The sequence below is a fragment of the Plectropomus leopardus genome, chromosome 17, assembly GCF_008729295.1.
Source record: "Plectropomus leopardus isolate mb chromosome 17, YSFRI_Pleo_2.0, whole genome shotgun sequence".
In the NCBI taxonomy this organism is placed as follows: Eukaryota; Metazoa; Chordata; class Actinopteri; order Perciformes; family Serranidae; genus Plectropomus; species Plectropomus leopardus.
Window position 1 is genome coordinate 22,625,235 of NC_056479.1, and position 23,448 is coordinate 22,648,682.

General features: G+C 38.3%; 2 protein-coding genes across 3 annotated transcripts; one reads left to right on the forward strand and one right to left on the reverse strand.

Annotated features, from left to right (window-relative positions):
• Positions 1-1,221: 1,221 nt before the first annotated feature.
• Positions 1,222-18,382, reverse strand: LOC121957160 (trichohyalin-like). The gene is made up of 18 exons (XM_042505683.1): positions 18,363-18,382; positions 17,331-17,391; positions 15,634-15,961; positions 15,315-15,417; positions 15,061-15,196; positions 11,080-11,189; positions 10,595-10,938; positions 9,548-9,786; positions 9,328-9,438; positions 6,248-9,103; positions 5,146-5,293; positions 4,901-5,006; positions 3,874-4,030; positions 3,629-3,718; positions 3,207-3,293; positions 2,447-2,588; positions 1,378-1,469; positions 1,222-1,278 (listed from the first exon to the last, which is right to left on the reverse strand). The coding sequence occupies exons 1-18, from the start codon at positions 18,380-18,382 to the stop codon at positions 1,222-1,224; spliced, it is 5,187 nt and encodes a 1,728-aa protein (XP_042361617.1).
• Positions 18,383-19,549: 1,167 nt separating this feature from the next.
• On the forward strand, positions 19,550-23,175 carry natd1. 2 transcript variants are annotated; one of them, XM_042504967.1, is made up of 3 exons: positions 19,550-19,725; positions 21,191-21,309; positions 22,099-23,175. In XM_042504967.1, exons 1-3 carry the CDS (start codon positions 19,626-19,628, stop codon positions 22,213-22,215), a joined length of 336 nt encoding a protein of 111 aa, XP_042360901.1. In that variant the 5' UTR covers positions 19,550-19,625; the 3' UTR covers positions 22,216-23,175. The 2 variants fall into 2 exon arrangements, with proteins under 2 accessions (XP_042360901.1, XP_042360902.1); XM_042504968.1 differs by lacking the exon at positions 22,099-23,175 and adding an exon at positions 21,727-22,090.
• Positions 23,176-23,448: the final 273 nt, after the last annotated feature.

Here is a 23,448-nt window from a genome sequence, read left to right on the forward strand (position 1 = left end):
CAGATGCTAAGAGATAACTTTTCTATCTAATTCAGGTCGCCCTGCAGGGACAGCAACGAACTATTACAACCTTATACCAGTTTTCTAATCACACACAAAATGTGAATTAATAAAAAGTTTATCATGATCAACAGAACATTTATTTTTGTCCACTGTGTTTCTGCATATAAGACATCAACTTGTGTACTAAAATTTTCACAGACTTTCTGAGTTTTTATTCTGACTTGAGGGGGCATTCCCTCTCCAAGTCAGGAACTAATTTTTTCTAATTTTACAGCGCCACATAAATGCAGCATTGTATCCCATAATAAGGACCAGAGCTGAAGACTATGCTTTTAGGGACATGAATACATGTGTAGATGCGACCAAGTGTATATTTCATGTGTTGTGTATGTCTGTGTGGAGCATTTACTAGCTATGGAAACAAATAAATAAAGATTTTCTTTACAGTATGCTACTGATAATAATGTTCATACTTTTTGAGACAGTCACTATCAGATCCTGTCAGAGGGAAATGGGGAAACATAAATAATGTGTTTTAATTAACAGACAATTACGTTATTGCCTGGATTTACATAACTGAATGATGCCAGGATACAAAATCTTCACACATCATGACTAATATTTTTATATGCTGATTAAAAAATGGCAATATTCTTAAAATTCTTGACCTTATTTTTTTTGGTGCTGAAATATCTTTGGTCATAAAACAGCTGGATGTCAGCAGAACAGATTTTAAAGTTTAAAAACAGATACAGCGACATCACCTCTGTTTCAAAGTCACCTCTGCTGGGAAAGTAAATGTTGTATGATGCTACATCTAGTGGTGCACTATGTCAATAACAGTTTTTATACAACTGATGCAACACACGGAGAAATACAATAACTTTGTGTATAAATTAAACTGTGCAATGTCACAAGGACTAAAATATAAATTACATATTTTTGTCTAACTGTTAATAACTGTTTTCATTTACAGTAAACTTTTAGACGTTTACCTAAAAAAGTCAGTGTTTGCTGCTCCCTCTAGTGGTACTCTGATGCTCAAATACATTTTTCAAAGAACATAAAAGGTCAGCAACAAGCAACAACAAATCATAATCACAAATAAACTCTTTAAAAGGTAAAAAAGAGTTGCATATGACACATATCGTGTCATAGCAACAGAAAAGAGACATCTTCTAATAGTAGTTTTACTCTGAAACGCTTATCTTGTTTGGATCAGAACGACTCAAACAACTTCATTTTTTCCTCGACAGAAAGGCCTTCTTTTAAACTCTGCAAGCAAGACACACATAGAAAGAAGACATATAAGAGATAAAAGAAAGAGTGAAAGAAAGACAGAGTAAAAACAGATGATGCAGCAGCAAAATTTACCTTTGATCTCACTCCTCTGAGCTGACGTGTGAAGGAGGATTTCTCTGTTTTCTTCAGAAAAGCAGCACTACTTGTGTTTGTCACAGAGTCCTCTGAGAAGGACAGAGAGGGAGGGAATTAAAGGAATGCTTCAACATTTTGGGAGATACACATAGTAGCTCACTTTTTTGTACTTGAAAGCAGATACAAGTGTTTTTAATGTAGTTGTTAACAACTCTAACTCCTGTTCAGGCCACTCAAACACAGATAAAAACACATTTGTTCAATGATTTTGTTGTGAAAACGTCCCTATTTATAAAATATCCGTCAATTAAAAGACAAATCTATGTAAAATTACAGAGCCAGTACTTATTTTACTGTTAATTTTCACTAATACTGTCTAAACTTAAGTTTAACAATTTATCTGATAAACATAAAAAAACATAAAAATTTATTTAGTTGTTTTATTAATTATCATTAATTTTCAAATGTATTTTTTTAATTAGGGTGGAAAAAAACTAAACTAAACTAAAAATCTCTATAAGAAAAAAAACCGTAACTACAGCAACCTAAACCATGACAAATAGAATTACATGAACATATGATGACAGATGAAAAGATGGTCTACGTATATTAAAGAACAAAATACTCATAAAAAAGAGAGAAAATTAAAATTTGAATAATTAAAAAACCCTTCATGAACAAACTAGATACATTTACACAACAGGTTCTCAGCATCAACATTAATCCCTGTGATCCCACCCCCACATTAATTTACCTGCACAGAGTAGATATAATGTACAAACAGTGTGTATACAGCCACTTTAAGGCGCATTTATCAAAGTGTAAGAAATCAATATATAATAAAATAACATATTCACTCTCTTGAGTTGATGAAGAGATCAATAGAGGTGCTGATTAGTGTTTTTCATTTCTTTTGGACAGAATCAGACGAGCTGTTTCCAGTCTTTGCGCTAAGCTAAGCAGGAGAGCAAATTAACTTATTTCTGCAGGCTTGACTGTCAGTGTGAGTGGAAATCTCAAAAGTTATCAAAACATTTTAAAACGTACAAAAGCAAAAGTGTCTCACCGAGGCTCTGTCCTGAGGCGTCTCTGCTCGGAGACCAAGTGGCAAACTTCACACCTTCACAGAGTTTGTTGACATTGTGATGAGGTTCATCCTGGCTGTTCGTATAAAGAGCCTTGAGCTTGTTCTGGGCGTATATTTTGTCCTGTTATATACACAAACACAAACACAAACACACACATAAACACACACACACACACACGTCAGTATAAAATCACAGATTGTGTTTTAGTTTTACAGTTGTTCTTTTCATATAAATAATGGGATGATATGATGATGATATGTTTGAATTTTACGCTTTATTGCATTCTCCACTTAAAGTACGTGATAAATCATACGTATCATTTTATGCAGCTGGCTTAATCAGGTTATCCTTATCATGTTGTATTAATATGCCTCAGTCTTAAAAAAATAAATGGAAGAAGTGTGTTGATATTTTTAAGTGTTTCGTTTATATTCATGCATTAATTTCACTAAATACAAAATGAAAAATATTTTTCAAGCATGAATACAAAAGATTCTTTACCGATGCATCTTGCAATACAACCTAGGACTGGCACGATATGAGATTTTCACTACACGATTATCATAGTTAAAAGAGTTAATATATATATTTACTAATGGTATCAGTAAAATTAATCTTTAAATGTGTTAATGGAGTGTTTTTCTATTTTTTTGCAAAGGAATTACACTCAATATATGAGTGGAGGGAGGTGGAGAGAGTCTGATAATTACAAAATCCTAAATTAAAAGATTTCAGTACCATTCGAGCAATCTTCAACTCCTCTCTGAGAGAACGAGCTTCCTGTCTGAGAAACTGCATTTCTGCCTCCCTCGCCCGCAGAATCACCTGTAACATAAAGTTTATTTTAAAAAAATACATGTTATGTTTCTTCAGTTATTTATGTGTTGTGTGTGTTACAGGAGTAAAGGAGACTGAATTATGTGTGCTAACATTTACTATATACCTCACAAAATCATTATTCCAACTTTTCCTTCTAGCACTTTGTATACATATTAACATTAAATCTAAAATGTGATTATTCATAAAAATAAATACAGAAAAGTTAAAGACAGAACAGTAACTCAAGCTACCGGTCATTTTTTTCTGAAAACACAAATATTGTCTTGAGGTTTTATTTTGTGTGACGAGTATAAAGGTTAAACTGTTGTCCAGACACTCACCTCCATCTCATAGAAGTCGTTTACTTGAGGAACATGTGACTGTTTCCCATTCAGCGAGAAATGTGGCTGAGACATTTCATCTGTCTCTCTCTTAAAAGGACGACGGGGGACAGCAGGAGAAGATATATTATACGAATGTTTTTAGAATTACACAGTCATTTTTTATTATATCAGCATGTCAATATTTTATTTGAAAACAAATGGAAGAATATTCGGCTGCTTTTGTGAAAAGAAAATGTTTATACCTGTTTCTTTTTGAGCTCCTGGTTTTCTTTTTGGTACTGCATCAACGACTGTCTCTCGTCATGCAGCTCCTGGCTCAGCTGAGAGTTTTCCAGGCATTTCTGAGTGTGCTGCAGTGACAACACCTCGAGCTCCTTATGCATCAACTGGAGCTCCTTCCTGCAGCGGCAAAGCAGAGTGTACAGTGAGCAGAATTTCAAGATAGAGATTAAGTGAAAATACTATTAATAGCAAGTTAATCTTTTGAAACCTAGCGCGACATCACTTTTCTTGTGCTTTCAGATGATGACAAGTCCTCACAAATCTTTGAACCCTAAGCAAATTGGTGCATTTTAAAAAAAAAACATGGGGGAAAATGCAATGAATAATTTAGTAATAAAATGTTTCATGACTTGCAAGAAATAGGCAAGCATTCAGAAAACTATTTTTAAAAAGCTAGGGGAAAAAAGGAGAAAAAAAACTAGTGATTTTTTTTATAATTAACATAATTAAAAATGTAAATTATCTTACTGAATTATCATAGATTTAATTTTTTTTTTTTCCAGCTCACTGCCTTTTTAAAACTTTCTTTGTTTTTTGTCTTTTCTTTTTAATTTTACGGTAATTTTCTTGTACTTTTTGCCAATTTTTTGCTATTTTTTTGGGTCATTTCTTCTTTCATTGCTTGCCTTCTTCCTGTGTTTGTGAAAGAAAGTGTACCAATTTGCCCATGTTTCAAGGGTTTAAAAGTTAATTTAATGCTATATTGAGTAACTGTAGAAACATGGCTTATTGGTTATTTCTTCTTCATGGAAAACTGACAAACAAAACTACAAGAGGCTCAGCCGGAAGAGCAATGGGAAAAATTGCCATTGAGGAAAATACTGTTTGTGTATTTCCAGATTGGTATTGATCTTTCGGTAAAAAACTGTGAGCACTGTTATTATTATTAAAACATGTCCTAATAAGTTGCACAACAATTTAAATGCTTCTGACCAGTCTGTGTAAAATAAGAAATTTTGTGCAGTTAAAGGACTAGTGGTCACTCACTCATATTCGATTTGCAGTTGTGTGATGTCAGCGCTCTCCTTCATACGCTGACACTGTCGGGTTTTCTCCAGCTCCTGTTTATGGGCTCTCCTCATCGCTACAATGGCTGTAGGAAGATATGACGACTATCAATCTAAACACTGTTACAACTTCTGTAAAGTTCCCATCACAAAAAAGTAACTAAAAAGACCTAATAGGCCTACAGCGCTTTTATTTTGGAGGATTTCTTGCGTAAAGGTGTTTACCTGCCATTGTGGCAGCTGTCTCTTCCTGCAGCAGCTTATCTTTTTCCTTCAGCAGTGCTGCCACCTCCGTCTGATGCTGCTGCTGTAAGTCACCAATCTGCTGCCTGTGCATTTCCTCCATAGCAGTAAGACTTTGATCACAGGATGCCTGTATTGACATTTTGAAAAGTCTTCCTGATTAAAAAATGATAATTACTTACTTAACCCCTTGAAACATGAGCAAACTGGCTTGATTTCTTTCACAAACACAGGAAGAGGGTGATGAGCAACTTCATAAAAAAGGGTCCAGAAATTAGCAACAAATTAGTAAAAAGTTACAAGAAAATTACCTGAAAATAAGCAAAAGGAAAAAAAAGACAATTAAATATAAGAAAAGTTTAAAAATTAATAATAGAATTTTTATAAAGTCATTTTTTAACTAGAAGAATTATAAAGATAGTTTACTGTTCATTTTCTTCCATCACCTTTTAAAAATTTTTTTGGCAGTTTGTGGGACATTTTCTGCTAAGTTGCTGATTATGTTTTTTCCTCCCATGTTTTCAAAAAAATCAAACCAATTTTCTCAGATTTCAGAGGTTTAAATGCATCTCCTGGTTAGATTTCCTAAAGTGTTGTTCAGGAGCTTTTTACCAGGACCCTTATTACCTGCAGAGGTCTCTTCTCAAAAAAACAAAAACAAAACAACAACCCAGATCCAATTATTTAAACTGCTAAAAACACTAAATAAATAATTTTCACATTAAAAATCTGTGTTTTTCTGACACTGCTTGGCTCGTTGCAGAGGGGATGCTCACTACAACCAATGTGAAAAAACAAAGGGCCTTATCTAAAGCCAGTGTTAAGTTTGTCTGTTCTGGGCTTCTGTAGAAACATAATGCAACATGGAGGACCCGCTCCCTATGTAGAAATAAACAGCTCATTCTTTGGTAACAAAAACACAACAACATCTTATTTTTGGGTCATGATACACTAGTGAAAACATACTTATCATATTTTGTTACATTTCTGCCAATATATCCCCCCCTATCCCCCTAAATCCTACACACTAAAGATTTAAAGAGACAGAGCATCTGATAAAGAAATTAGTTCTTTGTTTACATACCTCAAGTTTTTCTAGATCTTTCTCGTAAGCTTCTCTCATGGCTGCTGCACCATCTTCCACCATTGGTTTTCTCTCCATTGCAGTCTGGTCTGGTGTGGAAGAGGTACTTTCAGGGAGAGCAGGTGCCTCTGTGCAGGTTTTGGTCTGTTTTTCTTTGGGTGACTTAGTGTAGTAACCATGCAAGTGTTTCATCTCCTCTTCATGTATCTGTTGTAGTTCCCTTATCTTCTCCTGAAACTCAGTTTCCAGTGTTTTCATCCGCTCTTCGTGATAGTCTTCGATTTTCCGCATGTCTTCCAGGAGTCTCTGGTTCCCGGTCTCAACAGATGTTATCTTTTGCTCCGCATGCTGCAGTTCTTCTCTTAAAACACTGTTGTCCTCCTGAAGCTGACACAAGGTCTGATTAAAAGCCTCTTGCTCATCCTTTAATGTGATATCCTGCTCTTCGCACAAAGCTTGCAGTTTGTCCTTTAACACCTCACTCTGCTGCTGCTCTAAATCAGAGTGCAGCCTGTCTGACAGATAAATGAACTTTGCCTGCTCCTGCATCCAGTTCAAATCAGCTGCAGAAGCATTTTCCCAGTTATCCTCCACATTACACTCAGAAATCTCCTGGCAGAGTTGGCGAAGGAATTTAGCCCTTCTTTGCAGCCTGGATATAAGTCTCTCTAACCACTGTGGTTGTTTCTCTGCCTCAACCTTTAGGGCCTCAGACTGCTCCTTTTCACCTGGTTTTGCAGCTCCCTCTGAACTTCTACCCTGTCCTACCTGCTCCTTATAAGGAGCCAACTCAGGGGGGTTGATATCTGCCAGACTCTTCCTTTTATCCTCCTCGTCTTGATCATTTGCTTGAGTCACACTCTCATATTGCTGCTGAAATTTTAAGGCTGCGTATATGAGCTCAGCTTCAGCACAAACTCTGCTGATGGCCCTCTCTAAAGGCCCGTTGTTGTCACTGTCTGCTCTCCCAGAATGAGTCATTTTTTCCATTTTTAACGCTATTCTTTGGGAGATTATGTTTTTATACCTGTGCACTAAACCCCCCTCATTCTCTCTTGGTGTCAAGAAAAGTTGCCCATGTTGACTCCTTAGAACAGACACCATTTTTTCTACCACAAACACCTCCCTCATTAAACACGACCCAACACTTTCCATGTCAACGTCTGAGGGTGAAGTGTTAATGACTTTCATTTTAGCACTAATGTCGCTCTCAGCTCCAGCTAAAGCCTCATCATTGAGGATCTTGTCCTCTCCTTTGCTGGCATTGTGTGACTCATACTGCTGTTTCTCTGCATCTTTCTCTCCTTGCTGAAGGCACGCAGCAACGGTGGCTAGTTGCCTCTCAAAGTCTGTAATATCAATGGGAGTGGTTTGGAGCCTCTCTCTGCAGGCTTGTATGATATTCAGTGCGACCTGAAACCTCCCGACCAGCATCCTACAGCGGTTTTCTGTCTCCTGGGCAAAGCGCTGGCTCTGCTTGGCCTGACTGTGGAGCAGCAGACTGAGGTGCTGAGCAGTGGCTCGGCTCCGGGTGAGCTGGGAGCAGAGGTGGGGGTCCTGGCAGCTGATGTGACTGTGGTGCTCCTCCAGTCTTTGCATGATATCCCGTAGCTTCTCCTCTGTTGCATAAAGCTTGGTTTCAAGCGTATGGATCACAGTTATAAACCTTTCACGGTCGTCTCCTGCATGTTCAGCTGCATTTGAGCTGTTGGACAACTGGTCTGGTGTCTTTGGCTTGCTGTTTTTAACACTGAGAAGATCACTTGACTGTCTCTCATTTTGGTGAGCAGGCTCATCCTTCAGCTGCGAAGAGGCACAGGTGCAACTTTTTAATACACTGTTCAGCTTCACTTCAGTCTCCTCCAGGCTGTTCCCTAAGACTTCCATCTTCAGCAAAACTTCACTTAGCTCTTGCTCCTTCCTGTCCAGGAGTCTCTCATAGCCTTCTCGCATGTCCTCTGTTTCAGTCTCCTTTTGCTGCACCTTCCCTAAGGCCAGCTGCAGTTCCTCACTAACTCTCTCGTATGAGTGCTCAAGATTGTAGTAGTGCGTCTCATCTGTTTTCAAACGGCTTTGCAGCCTGCTCACCTCCCCATCTGCCTCAAATAACTGGTTCTGCAGCTCCTGACAGCGACGGTTGAGCTGCTCTCTTTCCTCTTGAAGTGTCTGCACAGCAGATACTGTGCGAGCCAGCTCCTCTTGAAGCTGTCGCTGAGCTTCCTCAATGTCCCTGGTCCAGATCTGAGTTTTATTCAGGCTCTCTACCTGCTTTTCAGCCTGATCCAGTCTCTCCTGAAGGTCTTGTGAGTGTCGCTCTGCCTGTGCCAGGCTGGCGGCCAAGCTCCTCCGCTCTCTGTCCTGACTCTCTTGAAGGAGCGTGAGGTGCTTCTGCAGGCGAGCCTCTTTTTGAGCCTGAGCTTCCTCATTAGCATGAAGTTGAGTTGTCACCTCTTGGAGGTGTTTGTGCAAGCGTTCGGCCTCCTGCTGGAGACTGTGGTAACGCTGCAGCTCCTGCTGCAGCTCTGTGAAGCGCGACACAGCCTCCCTCCTCTCCTCCTCGCTGGCACTCAGCTGGGACTTCAGGAGGGCCACGCTATGCTCCCACTCCATCTGCTTCTCATGAAACCGCCGCCGATCCTGCTCTAGATGGGCTTGTGCAAGTGCTGTGGCATCACCCGTGACCAGTAACTGAGCTTGCTGAGCCAAGAGATCGACTCTTCGGCGTAGTTCAACTTCCCTGGCTTCCTCCTGTTTCCTCTTTTGAGCCTCCAGCTCTAAGTGAAGGTCTTTGTTTATCTTCTGCAGCTGCTGTATAGCCAACGATTGCTGCGGAGACGAGTCATAGAGAAGATCCTTCTATGGGAAAACAGCAAGCTTTAAAAACCCAAAAATGTACTTCATGCTTATATTTTGATGATGAATATGAATAGAATTAAGAATAGAATTAACATTATTTTTCTGCGTTACTACATTAATTACAGTGTGCATGTGACTTGTTTTTTGCAGGGCATGAGTGTATTGCCTTAAAACTAACTTAAAATAGTGAATATTTAAATGTTTTGGTTTCTTCTGTTCTATACCTGTGGATGAACTGCTTCCCATGAATGACTCTCTCTTTCTTGTTGCAGCTCTTCCTGCAAACTCTTATTTAACTGCTGGAGTCGAGATAATTCCTTCTGTGTTTGTTCTAGCTGCAGACAAATAAAAAGACCAAACAGTAAGAGACAGGTATTTGTTTTCAAGTGAACATGCTTTAAACAACTGTTTTAATTGCACACACAATCTTCAAGATAAACTCACCTCTTTGACAAGTTGTCCAGTTTGCTGCTCACAGGGCGGTTTTTCTGTCTCTTTCATGCACTCACGGATGATGTTGATTGATGCCTGTTGCTCCTCATTCTGAGATGTAGTTTTACTTTGTTCAGTTTCACTCTGTGTATTTGAATGTTCATCAAAACACCCAGCATTCAACGGCATTGTTGTAGAAGCAGAGCTGTCGCTTCCAGCTCCTTCAACGTATGATGATGCATCTGTCACACCTGGTGCATAAAAGGTTAAATACAGAAATTAATTTATTACAATGGGATATGAAATGTAACAATTTGTAAACATGTATGACTATGTTTGATTATTTATGGTACATGATTGCAAACTACTTATAAAGCAGCGCCATTAATATTAATTATTGAAATGAGAAGCAGTTTATATTCATAAATACAGTTTTCTTTGTATTTCATTAAGCCATGGTTCCCACACATTTTCATGGACAGCATTTCAAAACTTTTCCATGACTTTTCAAGGACCCATAATAAAAATGTTTTCTGCACCATATCAGATTCAAACTCTATTTAAACAGAATGTCAGCTAGCTGACATACATAAAGGGAGTGAGGGAATGCCAGGAGAAAATAAATAAATGTACGTGATGGTAAACAAAATGTATTGCATTGACATATGGACTATTTGAGCGTATTTGCGTTACTTTGGGCATTGTTTTGCTTCTCTCTGTGGTTGTTTTGCAGGTTTTTGGGGTTATCCCTACGGTTACTATAAAAATTTCATTATGTGCAACAAAATTTCATGAGTTTTCCAAAACATTCAATGATTTCTAGTAATTCCATGTCTTTTTTAGGCCCTTAAAATGTGATTGTTAAATTCCATGACTTTTCCAGGTATTTCATGACCATGGGAAGCGTGTTCAGCACTATATCAATAACTGAATAGGGTGGTGAAATAATATATGTCTTATACAGTGAGTATCTACATCAAATTTTAGTTTGCACCATTAATCTTAAAGAGCTATACAATTTGTACAATACAATACGTCTCAATTTGTTGAACGACTCACCAGTTTGTGTGGTTGCAACAAGCGGCGTGCGCTGAACACCAGACACACCTTCACCCTCGTCCACCTGCTGGGGAGGATTAATGAGAGACGGAGCAGAGGAGGTGGAAGGTGAGACGGAGGAGGACAGAAGATAGGAGGAGATCGCAGACGATGCAGAGCTTCCATCAGCACGACTCCGCTCTGTCACCGGCTGCAGTTTGAGTTCCTGCTCTTTCTGTGTTTCCTCTGCACACTTGCTGGTTTTGTGCACTTGCAAAAAGCTATTTGAGCGTTCAGCTGTCTCCAAACCTTCTGTCGACTCTGGATGCTGTGATTTCTGCTGAGTCTTTTGCTCTGACAGGGAGCTGTGAGTAATGACAGAAACGTATTTATTCATGTATACTAAATCCACCAGCCATTATGTAGCTTGTGGTGAGTAAAGGTACTTCATGATATAAACTACTAACTGACACCAATTATACAGCACTTTAAACAATTTTATTTACTTTGTGATGTCAGGTGGGATACTGGGTCTCACATTCTTCAACACTGCTTGGACCCAGTTACGTTTCATCCCAGAGGTCATCGCACAGAGTGTGTACACGCCATCTTTGGTCTGTGGAAACAGAGACATTATTAATGGCACACCTTAAAGTGAAAATTGGTGGATGTGTCGGCTTTAAAAAACGATTCCCAGTTGTTTTTATGTATTATGTATTAACATCTTGTAACAGTTTGTCTAAAATGTGGGATTACCTTAATCTACTCTCAATATTGGGTAATATCAAAGGAGCATGACTTATGCTACCCATCGCTGTTAACATCCATAGGGAATTCTCTTAAAAGGACAGTTCACACCCATATAGAAAAATACATATTTTTCCCCTTACCTGTAGTGCTATTTATTTATCTAAATTGTTTTGGTGTGAGTTGCCCAGTGTTGGAGATATCAGCCGCCCTCTCTCAAATATAATGGAACTAGATGGCAGAGTGCCACAAAAATACATCTGAAAAACGCAGCAGCAATGTCTCTTTCCAGAAATCATGACCCGGTTACTCCAGGTAATCCACAGACCTTGTTATGAGCAGTTGATAAAGAACCTATTTTCTTTCTACTTAACTACAGCCATTAACTGTATCGCTGGCTGAGGGAAGTGTGCGTCTAATACTAGCTCGCTGAGGAACACTGAGCTAGCTAACGGCACGGCTCAGCTGAGGAGGATACCGTTAACCCTTTGAAACCTATTTTGACATTAGTTTTCTTGTGCTGATTTCAGATGCATTTCACACACATAAAAATCTTTAAAACGTGAGCAAATTGGTTTGATTTCTTCCAAAGACGTGGGAAAATGGCAATCAGCAAGTTGGCATGAAATGTTCCCTGAATGCAAAAACTTTGTAAAAGGTGACAAGAAAATTTACTAAAAAAAATTGCTAATAACAGAGAGAGAAAATCATTAGAAAAGTATAATAGAGTTGTTGTAATTATGTATTTAAAATAAGGTTACAGGTAACTACAGGTATATATTTATCATTATTTCAATGTATTATTTCATTTTTAGTAGGTAGCTGTGGTTTTTTGTTGCTATTTTCAGGTAATTTTCTTGTAACTTTTTACTAATTTCTCTGTAATTTTTGGGTCATTTCTTGTTAAATTGCTTATTGCTTTTTTTCTATGTTATCAAACAAATCAAGTCGGGTTTTAAAGGGTTAATGTTTAGATCTCACATTGTCGGGAGCACAAGCCTCTCATCCATGAGTAGATGCATCCTATTGTAGAGACTCAATAGGGACAACAGTGGAGATTTGTTTATGTGGATCCCTACTCCAGACTTCAATAAGTTTAATAAGTAACTTGCCTAAAAAATGTTTCACCAAACAGTCTCTGCAGACTGAGACATTCCAAGTGGAAAAGCCTGAATGAGCACCATCACACATGAGCTGCTGGTCCAACTGTTTGCAGGACCAACCAGTAACTTTAACCAAGAGTGATGCTGAAAGATACTTAATTCGGTCTGGTTAGACACTGCCACAAAACCATTTGGCCTACCTGCCCGTGTAGCGGCCGAATAACTTTATTTAAATGCTCTAAGTATTCATTTAACCACAAAGGTGTGTTTTTAGAACTTCTGCCCTGCCCATACCTCATTAAAAACCATTGCAATTATTATAATATATGTCCCTCTATATACATTATTAATTTATTTGACTGTAAATTCAAGCAGCTATTGAACTCACATGAATTTGAAAACCACAGTTCTTCTGAGCTGAGTAGTCTTTGATGTCAAAACATGTGGACAAGTTTATTTCACCGTCCACATCAGATGCCTGAAATGAACAATCAAGGAACAAGAGAGCTTAGGGCAGTATTTGTATCTGTAACATGAACCTGCATTCAGACATTCACTCGCAGTTAATGTTGAGTGAAGAGTCATATGTCTGGGTCGTGATTTTTTAACCTATTCAAGTTGGCTTTATGGTCAATCTCCATATGGGCAGACATATGAGCTTCTCCTTCAACTGTTACATTTATTTTTTAAAATCAGAATAAAGCAGCGCACCTCCTCAGCTATTGAATCTTTGTAGAACCTCAGGATTTGGTCAGTCAGCACAAACCAGTGTTTCTGCCACTATAAGCACAACAAGACAAGGTTATTAGCTTGTCAGACCCATAATCATGCTATTATTCCTAAAATCTTAAGTGAAAGTGAATTGACTAATTCACCTGTCCAGATGCATCCTGCCGCATCATCCATCCTTTCCTAAAGTTGAGTAGGTCAGGCTAAAGAGGAAGTAAAGCATCTTATGTACCATACCAAAGAAATACTGTACATCAAAATCATGAAGTAATCCACAGATATTATCTATCACTTCACTGATGTGACCGACATTATCGTCATACAACTTAAAAGCAAAATATTCAGCCATCTCAAACATGCTGAGGGCTCTAGATAACTTCACTACATGCAGATTTTTACTGCTACTTCTATAAGAGGCAATATTTTTCTTAAACATATCTCAGACTTTTGTGAGACTTTTGTGTTTCATGATCAGACTCACAATCGCAGAGGCCTTAACATTTCTGCACTCGGGGGATTTGAGACCGCGGTAACGAGGGATGGATGAGCGTGAGATGTCAGGAGCAGAGCGTTTCAACTCCTGGCACAGAAAAGAGGATATAATTGCAGCTGAGGTTTCATTTTTTTTGTTTAATTATTTAATTATGTCATGTTTTTGTCCTATAGTGAGCCATCAGTAAGTAACAGCAATTAGCATTGTTCTTGCATGTTTTTGTTTGTTCTAAAGTAGTCAATGCTTAATTCATTTCCAATGTTTTTAACACAGAGATATGGAGTCCTTGATCATCTACAGACCATTTTTCTATAGAGAACTTTTTAACTTCAGAGCAAATGTTCTCTTAATGGCATTTTCTTAAAATGACCTTAAATAAAGTTGAAAAAAAATAATAAACTGACTGTGAAGGCAGCCATAAAAGACAGTGAAAATTAATATTTGAATTGCAAGATAAACACAGACAGTTACTTGAGTTTCAGGCATTTTTAGGTACATTTTTCTTTTTTAAAGTCTACAATCACTTGTTTGGTATTCAGAGTTTCTAAAATATTTTAAATATATTTTTTCTACTTTTTTTTATTGTGTGATAATACTCCAGTGACTTCAACTGATTAATATGTTTGGAGGAAAACCCTGCATCATTTTAGAGATTTGTAGCGTAATTATTTGTGGCATGACAAAACATGCAATTGCAGAGATATAGAAAGAATAAGAAACACTGCAAATACACAAACCAGCAGTCTCATTCTCAAGTGCAATACATCCAGAAACAATAAAGACATACGTCCTTGTATTGACTTCAGCTGATGAGCGCTTCATCACTCAGAGAGGCAATGTGTCATTTTTCTGTCTCTGGATCTCAACAACAGCACAGATTTTGTTTGGCACAACATAGCAATTTAAATTAATAATATATCTTGCATGGCAATACGGGAGTTCTTACTTAATGGCTACCTGAGCAGAATCAGCAACCCAGTCTTTAATAATTTAGCACAGAGGAGACACTATGATTTAAGTAAATGGTTGACAGCACACCATCCAAGATGCAACATGCCTTCAGTCACCAGCAAGAAACCAGACTAAACAATCCCTTCAATCATGTACTCCTGCACACCTAACTCATGTCACAGTACTTACTGAAACATGGTAACAGCTGAGACAGAAACCAAACTAATATGGATTTCTTGCAACCTCACAAATATATATTTTTTTGGGATAAACAGGACATCAACGAAATGTATGATTAAAATGACGACAGTGTCCACCTTAATACAGAGAGGCTACACCAGTAAGTTCCAATCAACGATGCAAGAAGATATAAAACAGTCAATATACCTATGACTGGTACAGGCAGCAGCTGTTAACAGTTACTTACATATGTACACAGAAATATAAATTAAAAGTAAAAGTACCTCTTTTTTCACTTTGTCGTAGTGATGATGACATGCAGTGGTGGCAACCAAAGAGGAGGAAGACTCCGGGGGCTCTGAGGAGCTGCTTGTTTTCATTTTCTCAGCTTTGTCACCATGACACTGGTCTTTGTTATCCCTTTAATGATGGAGACATAAACAGAATAGACAAAACTGGTTAAAACATTTCATTTCAAATATAGCCCAATAATAAAAGCTAATTCTTTTGAAAAAACGTTTCAAAAACAACAACAAACCTGATTTGCTCCACAGAGGAGGACCGCTGGCCAGAATTCAGGGCTTTGTTTTCTGTGGTTTGTCCTGTTTTTACTTGTGAGCTTGAAACTGCATGGTCTGAATCTGTTTCAGAGACATCAGGAAAGAAAGAAAGGCAAAGAGTTTAGTTTTAATCAATCTTTGCTGTGGTGCAACTTCAGAAAAATCCTTCAGAGCTAAAAGTTAAGAATGAGCTACCAGATTTAGATTTTTAGACACATATAGATTTGCTATTGTAATATATCTTATTTGGATTAAAAAATCTCTATACACACATAAATAAATCATGAATGAAATTACCGTCTCCAGTGGCTCTTTGGTCGAGTCGGCTGAGAGAGCGGCTGCTTCTCATGAAAGGAGCAGCAGTGAGAGAGGAGGTGTTGAGTGATGAAAAGCTCCGGCTGCTGCAGAGGCGGAGAGCAGGTCTGGATGGGCGAGATGCTGGTTTGGTGCCCTGGTGGCCTTGGTGGCCGAGGCTGCCTCTTTTCAAGCTGCCACCGGCCTTGTTGCTGCTAGCTGTCGACTCACTCCCTCTGCTGTTGAGGCTGTGGCTTCTTCCATGAGTAGCGCTGGTTTTAATGCTGCCAGCCTGTTTACTTCCACTAGATGCAGTTAGTGCTGCTGATTCCTTTAGGAGAGAGAAAATAGAGAAAGAGCAGAAGTCAAAGAGTGATTTCCGATAAAACGTAACTAAAAGACAGATTTGTAGGTATGAAGTTCTGTGTATTTTTTCAGGATAGACGTCAAACATCGCACCTCCAGCCCGTGCCCACCCCAACTTAAAGTCTTTGACACGTGCAATCCAATCACCTCTGGAGAAACCTTTTAATCCTCAAAAGAGCTCTTAATTCGCTTAAGTGCCATCTGACCGACACTGTGGTCATGGACAGACACACAAACACACACTTGAACTTAATCACACTTGAGCACTGGAAAGCCATCAGACATTTTGGGCAGTCTATTCCAGTCTCTAGAGATGCAGCCTCACCAACTGCAGAGGCAATCAATCTGTGGCCGGACCACAAGACAGAGAAATCAATTAGAGGAGGCTCGGAGAGTCCTGACTTAGCGGCTTATGCAGGTTGTAAATGCACCGACTTGAGTTTCAGCCATTAATGGCAACATAAATAAAACCAAATGCATGCACATCCAGCAAGAGACATCCACCCACTCTGAGGAAATACTGTCCATGTTAGATTAACAAAAGAACGCTGTTAATATAGTCCATTTGTTTTAAAACGCTTTTATGTACAGAGTTGGGGGACGTTGTTATACAGTAAGATGCTGTTATTAAACCTTAAAGCCAAATTAGCAAAGATATTTGCCAGCAAGATTAAAACCAATTATTAAGAGGGGAGTCTTTAAAAAAGGACTGGAAGAAACCAATCCTGTCATGCTTTAGAAAAAGGTTGCATGAACTTATTTCAATTATGCACATTGAGAAGCTGCGATTCAATAATTTAAAGATAAATTGGAAAAAATCCTGGCCCTCTTCTTGCAGTCTGACTCCATCTTTATGTATATACTGTATGTGTATATATGGATCAGAACTTTTCCTTCTGTAACTCGATCCCATAATTCTGTATTTATTTTGTTTACACCAACCCTAGCTAGTGGACAATGAATACTGTTATTATGAGCTTGTGTCCTTTAGACACACGGTTGCAATGACCTTTGTTTGGGTACCAGTAACTTTTGCATATCCTACCCAGGTGCCCATTGACTCATAATCAGCCCCTGGTTGCACATCATAAACTGGGAGGGATATTATCAGATCTTTATTGTCCCTTTTTGAATGTATAATGATAAAATTTACTCTTTGTCCACATGTTTAAGTCATATTTTAAAGGTCACATGCAGCCTAATGCTCATGATACTTCATACCTATGTTAGAATACATGATGAATCAGATAAATGTAAGACGTTAAACACCTACTTGAGGTCATAAGCATCAATAAATTAGCAAACAAGCATTTCTGAGGAGAGTGTGCTCTTACCTTGCCTGCTGTCTTCTGTGCAGGTTTCTTGGTCTTACAGTTTACCAGGGTCTCATGCCACCTGTTATAGATCAGATTAAAACAGTTAAGCAATAATAATCCTGTAACCCTGCACTTCCAGAAAATAATTAATATGTGTGGCTCATAATGTTATTATTATAGTTATTATTATATTTTATTTGGCTATATGCATAGATATAGATCCTTATGTGTATCATTTTACTTTTTTAAAATTATGTTTACTTGTAAGGCGGCTCATGATCAGCTTGTGGATGTGACCCAAATTAAAGGAAATAGTTTGTAGTTGGCAAACATCTGTGTCAGTGATTGTTGGTGTTTCAAAGGGATCCAGAAAAGGACTCTGACGCACTGGTGGAGTCAGGGGCAAAAATAAATAAAAGGGCGCAAGCTGCATGCAGAGCAGGGCACCCCAGAAGCCGTTTTATTATTATTATTATTATTATTATTATTATTATTATTATTATTATTATTATTATTATTATTATTATTTATACATTTTACCATAGGGGCATCCAAGAGATCAATTTTACCCTCCAAAATCAGCTTTTCTTAATGTCACATTCGGCACTGTTTAAAAATAAGGCAAAACCATTACTGGAGGTCAGATACCAAATTCTTCTCCAATTATTTTTGGATTGGCTTTTCATATTTACATTAACATGATTTGGCAGCCATGTGAGTGTAATACAGAGTCTGTGCACAGTCTACAATGCTAAGAATAAAAAAAAAACTAAACTATACCACATTTATCTCTCTCACATCAAGAAAAAGACAGTTCATTGTCAGTAAAGTGATCACATGCAGAAACAGAACAAGGTTAATACTGCAAACTTTTCCACAAAGAATTGAACATGCTTACTGTTCCTTCTCAATATGTTACTAATGTATTTAACATTTCAGCTGACGTATTATTATTGAGAGATGTAATGGTCAATACAATCCAAAAATAGCATGGAAAATTTAGGCTATACTAGCAGTAATGTAGGAAACAGCTAAATAATGCTGACTTACCTTGGCGCCTTGGACATCATTTTTAGCAGTACAATGAAAAAACCACTGACTATTACAATAAACGTGAAAAGTTCTGACTGATATTGTTATCCATCTGTGAAGGAGATGCGCTTCCTTTTCACTCTGGCATAAACAGGTCTATACGACAGTGTCCCTAAGAAACACACAATCGCACACACAGTTGACAAACAGCATTAGAGTTTTGCAGGATTAGGCCAACAGCTTAACAGGATTACCTCACTGTAATGTTGGTGATCTTGACATACCTGCCTATAATGTCAGGAGATACTTAAAATGTCTGTCAAGTTTATATCACTGTTTACAGTAACATACATGAGTACATTCCACAACAATAATGGAGAGAAACATATAAACTCTCTCATGACTAACTGAGAAGGATTTAGCTGCTGACTGTACATTTACTCTGCTGAGGACACAGACTCAGCTGTCACTGCGGATCTGTGAGCTGTGACCTCACCTGAACTGTCAAAAACAGTGTCTTAAATGCATCATTAGTCTACATAAAAGTCAATTTTATACATCAAGAAAACATTCATTGTGTCATTTAGCCAGTCAAGGCAAAAGTGTAAAGCAGTGGACTGAGGTGGATATTAAACTGAAGACAAAATTGTATGAAAAGAAAAGAAAAAAAATTAAAATAGCCTAAAATAGAATCTTCCTAAAAGACAACTATCCCGGGTCTAAAGTCATCAAAATTGTGACTTAAACCTGACTCGAGTCCAAGTCATGTGAATCAAGTCCACACGTATAATCAATGTCCACCCAGACAGTGTGTTTCTTTTGCTAAATTTTAACTACAAAAAACCAACCAAACACGATTTAATTAAGCTAAGCTAAGGTAAGCTAAGCTAGCCGATCTTACGTATTAAACTCGTTTTTTTCCGATAAAACTGCACTTTTACACGAACCTTGTGTTTTCCCAGGTGACTCGAAGGCTGCAGGTTTAGTGGGTCCAACTCCAACATTTCTGTAAAACATATAAACTACAAAATGTCGCTGGTTATTAAAACTTTGTGTAAGTTAATGATACAAATATTCAGTTAACTAACTTTAACATCTGTAGGCACTGCACGCGCCTGACAGCACCGGCGCTGATTGGCTGGCTGTCACGTGACCTCACAGCTGATTTCGTTGGGTGAAGTGTTTTGCTTTGGCCGTTCATCATTTTAAAGTAGTTAGCCATTTCTGGTTAGCACCGCTGCAGGGTAGCATAGCAGCCATCGGCAACTGTAGCAAGCTACTATGGCACAGGCAGCTCAGGCTAATGTCTTCGACGCCAACAACGCTCAGATCCAAGTGGAGCACGATAAAAAGCGTCGGCAGTTTGTTATTAGACTAAACGGTAAGTTCAACATGTAAACATTAGCATGCTAGCTAGCTGGCTTGCTAATGTTAGCACAGCGGTTGGTGTCGCTTTTCTGGCTGCCAGCATCGTTGTCGTGTCCTTATTGATAACTCCAGCTGCCATTTCAGATACGGTGGCGTTATTCGTTTCACACAGACGAGATGTCACGTCTTCACTCGTATGTTATTTCGTGTCAGGAGCCAAAAAAAGACGACTGTGCTTCTTGGTCAAAGCTGCAGACTTCCTTGACTTGTAACTTCACCAGCTTGTTTTTCGGCTACATTTTCTTCATTACAGCCCTGAAAGCAAATATGCAACCATTAACAGCGTCCAACACAAAAGACAATTTAATATAGATCTTCCTGAACATAAATATAAGTGAAGTTCACTTATATAAAACTAATTCATCCCCCCAACCTTTATCAGTTGTGCTTAAAACACCAGTCATTTCAATTTCCCTTATTAATTAATACCCATACAAAGCACTAACTTTTTGAAACGTTCAGATCAAATCCTAAGTATTGACAGGGTGATTTCGTTAGGTTATGTTTCAAACTCATTTTAATTTTTAATCATATGAATTTAGATGTATGAAATGTATTCAAAACGTGGAGGCCATTGTTCCCTGAATAAAGGTCCTTATCATGTCTCTGTCTCTTTACAATTGGCTACTATCCCTCCCCACAAGTCTGCACCACATCACATGGTGTAAAACCAGTGACTCTTTTGTTTTTAGGTGACTGAATACCCATAGAGTCAAATTATTCTTGTCCTGACTGTCATGTCTATGTCTATTGTGCAGCCATGTTTAAGTCTTACATGTTGGTTGCAAGCTGTTACTGCAGCTTGGTCAATAACTTAGCTTATGGCTTTACACTCAGATTTAAATGCCAAAACTTTATAGAGTCCTGTGGTGATTGTCAGTTGTTACTGTGAGGATTAGATATGAATCTGCTAAATGAGTTTTGCCCTCAAACATCAACAATTGCCGTAATACGTATTATCATTATGTATCCTCAATGTCCCCTATAAAGGTGGGGTCAAGTTACTTTTGGAAAGCTGTAAGAAACTGGTCAGGGGGAGACAAACTTAAAGGTATACTAAGTAGAAATTTTCCTGAAAAACAATATATGGGCTCACACACAAGTAATCCTCCCCAGTCATCCCCAGAGACACTTCCCTTTTGCCTGTACTTTCTTAATTTCTTCCTGCACAGCCCAGATGAATTTGAGACTTTATAAAAAGGTTGCAACCAGATGCCAGACCATAAGCAACAGGCATCCAAGAGGAAGCTATAAAAAGAGGACACAGTGCAGGAAAAATGCAATTATAGAGCCAACTCCAATTGGATAACGCTGGGGTTGACTTTCATTTTTGCCAGTGATACAGTTTACAAACAGTAACCAACAGTTCCTGCATGGTGTACCTTTAACACAACAAAGAACTTCTGTCTGCCCTGCAGGATCTCATGATCGTGCAGTTCTCCTGTATGAATATGTTGGTAAGAAGACGGTGGACTTGCAACACACTGAAGTTCCAGATGCTTACAGAGGGAGAGGAATAGCCAAGCACCTTGCTAAGGTAAAACTCATTAAGACTGTTTTTTTTTTCATCTTTCGTCATGTCAAGTTCTCTCTGTTCATTTCTTAAAGGCTGTATGTGTAATATTTTGATCTTATAAACTGTGACATGAAAAAAAAACTTTAAACATCATAGAACCGGGATACTCAACTTGCTTTGCTTGTAGGCCACTTTTGCAAATTGACAGGGGGCCAGGGGAATCCTAGGGGTTTTTATGATTTTAGGATATTTCTAGGATTTTAGGACATCAGTGGCTTAGGTAGGACCTCTGTCAGGGGCTGCAGGGGATCGTCCACTAGCATTTTTTTATAAACAAGCTCTATTTTGATACTGTGTAATGCACTCTTGCATGTTATGTATAGTAAAAGTACACAAACAATTTACAATGTGAATCACTTTATTTTTATTGTCAATTAGAAAATGGTTGGGGGACCACCCGGCACCCTATCGGGGGCCAGATTTGGCCTGCAGGCCATAAGTTAAGTATCACGGTCATAAACTGAATAGCATTGCATGCTCATGATCCCAAATTACACTAATGATTAGCTGAAGGGCCAACTTACTTTAATTTGATAAGAGTAAGAGAGTATCTTACTTTGTGACTTCACCAGTGATTTTACCACTCATCTGAGGAACGTACTGAAGAACACTGCACATAGTTGAATTAAATTGTACAATAATAGGTACTCAAATATTAAAATCAATGACTTAAGTGTCCATCTAAACTGCTGTCTGATTAAATGCCTGTCCGAACCGTGTAGATGTGATTTTCTGCTTCTGTGATGGCAGGCAGCCATGGATTTTGTGGTGGAAGAGGATCTGAAAGCCCACCTGACCTGCTGGTACATTCAGAAATACGTCAAAGAGAATCCGCAGCCTCAGTACAATGAACATATTTATCAATGACACCACATGGCTCCGACAGAGTACCAGGAGAAAAGAGACTCCAGGAGGATTTATACCATGCAGCATCATGCTTTGGAGATACGGGCTGACATACAACAAGGGACCTTCCAGGCATTGTTAACAGGAAATTAAGTGACTCCAGACACAACTGATCTCACGGTGAAGAAGTCTGTTACTTGAACTTTGGGTCTTGGGGTCAGTAACATGAGGTTACACACTCACCAGAAACAGGAAGTGAATCAGCTGGACACGACATGCAAAACATAAGCAAATAAAGTAACCAAAGCTGAATCCTGTTACCTCAGACAGAAACAATCAGGAAGCGGATCCATCACTGACTGGCAGCAGGATTTAGACCTGTAATGAGAACAGATGTGAGTCGAATCTTATGTTGCAAATTTCCTGTCATTCTTTGGACTCACTGGTGTTAAGCAGCGCTACAAGATGACCAACCCAGGTGTCTTTCTCCATGATAGCTTCATCAGAAGCAGTGACAGCTTCAATGATGCTTGAACAGCAATTATTCTCATATTTTAAACTCCTTTTGGTATTCTTCGGCTTTGTTGTTTGTTTGGGTTTTTTTAAAATTACTTCCCCTCCTCTCTTAGCAATAGTTTTTGTTAGGGTTGAAATGCTAATTCGGTGAACTGTGAATGCATTTTGTTAAGCTACTCAAAGGTTTTTTGGGGGTTTTTTTTCTAGGTGATATCAAAGATTTAGAGGCATAAATTTGATGGGTAATGGGTTAAAATATATATGTATAATCTCTAATTGGAGACATTTATCTTCCCAAACTCTCGATTTGGTTCGAGCATTACTATAATCAATCACATGCTTCCCAGAAACAGAAATGCACTGTTCATTATTGGACTCATAACCTGCTTAGTTAAAGGTCCAGTATGTAGGATTTAGGGGGATATTTTTGCAATAATGAAAAATAATATAATAAGATTGTTTTCATTAGTGTAGTATCACCTGAAAAAGAGGATCATTTTGTTTTTGTTGCCTTGGAATGAGCCGTTTATATCCTCATAGGAAGCTTAATCCACAGAGATCGCCATGTTGCACTGCCACGTTTCTACAGTAGCCCAGAATGGACAAACCAAACACTGACTCTATATAGGACCACTCATGTTTTCATGTCAGACACTGTAGTTTGCAGCTCCTCCAAGACGAGAGCATCAGAAAAACACTGATTTCTTTAATGTGAAACTGCTTTATTTAGTGTTTTTA

What these genes read in the sequence shown, in the direction of transcription:
- natd1 (XM_042504967.1), top strand. Translation starts at nt 19,626, where the DNA reads ATGGCACAGGCAGCTCAGGCTAATGTCTTCGACGCCAACAACGCTCAG. An exon ending in GTTTGTTATTAGACTAAACG is followed by an intron (nt 19,726 to 21,190) that starts GTAAGTTCAACA and finishes TCTGCCCTGCAG; the next exon opens with GATCTCATGATCGTGCAGTT. An exon ending in TAGCCAAGCACCTTGCTAAG is followed by an intron (nt 21,310 to 22,098) that starts GTAAAACTCATT and finishes CTGTGATGGCAG; the next exon opens with GCAGCCATGGATTTTGTGGT.
- LOC121957160 (XM_042505683.1), bottom strand. Translation starts at nt 18,382, where the DNA reads ATGATGTCCAAGGCGCCAAG. An exon ending in ATGATGTCCAAGGCGCCAAG is followed by an intron (nt 17,392 to 18,362) that starts GTAAGTCAGCAT and finishes GATCTATAACAG; the next exon opens with GTGGCATGAGACCCTGGTAA. An exon ending in CTGGACAACTTGTCAAAGAG is followed by an intron (nt 9,439 to 9,547) that starts GTGAGTTTATCT and finishes ATTTGTCTGCAG; the next exon opens with CTAGAACAAACACAGAAGGA.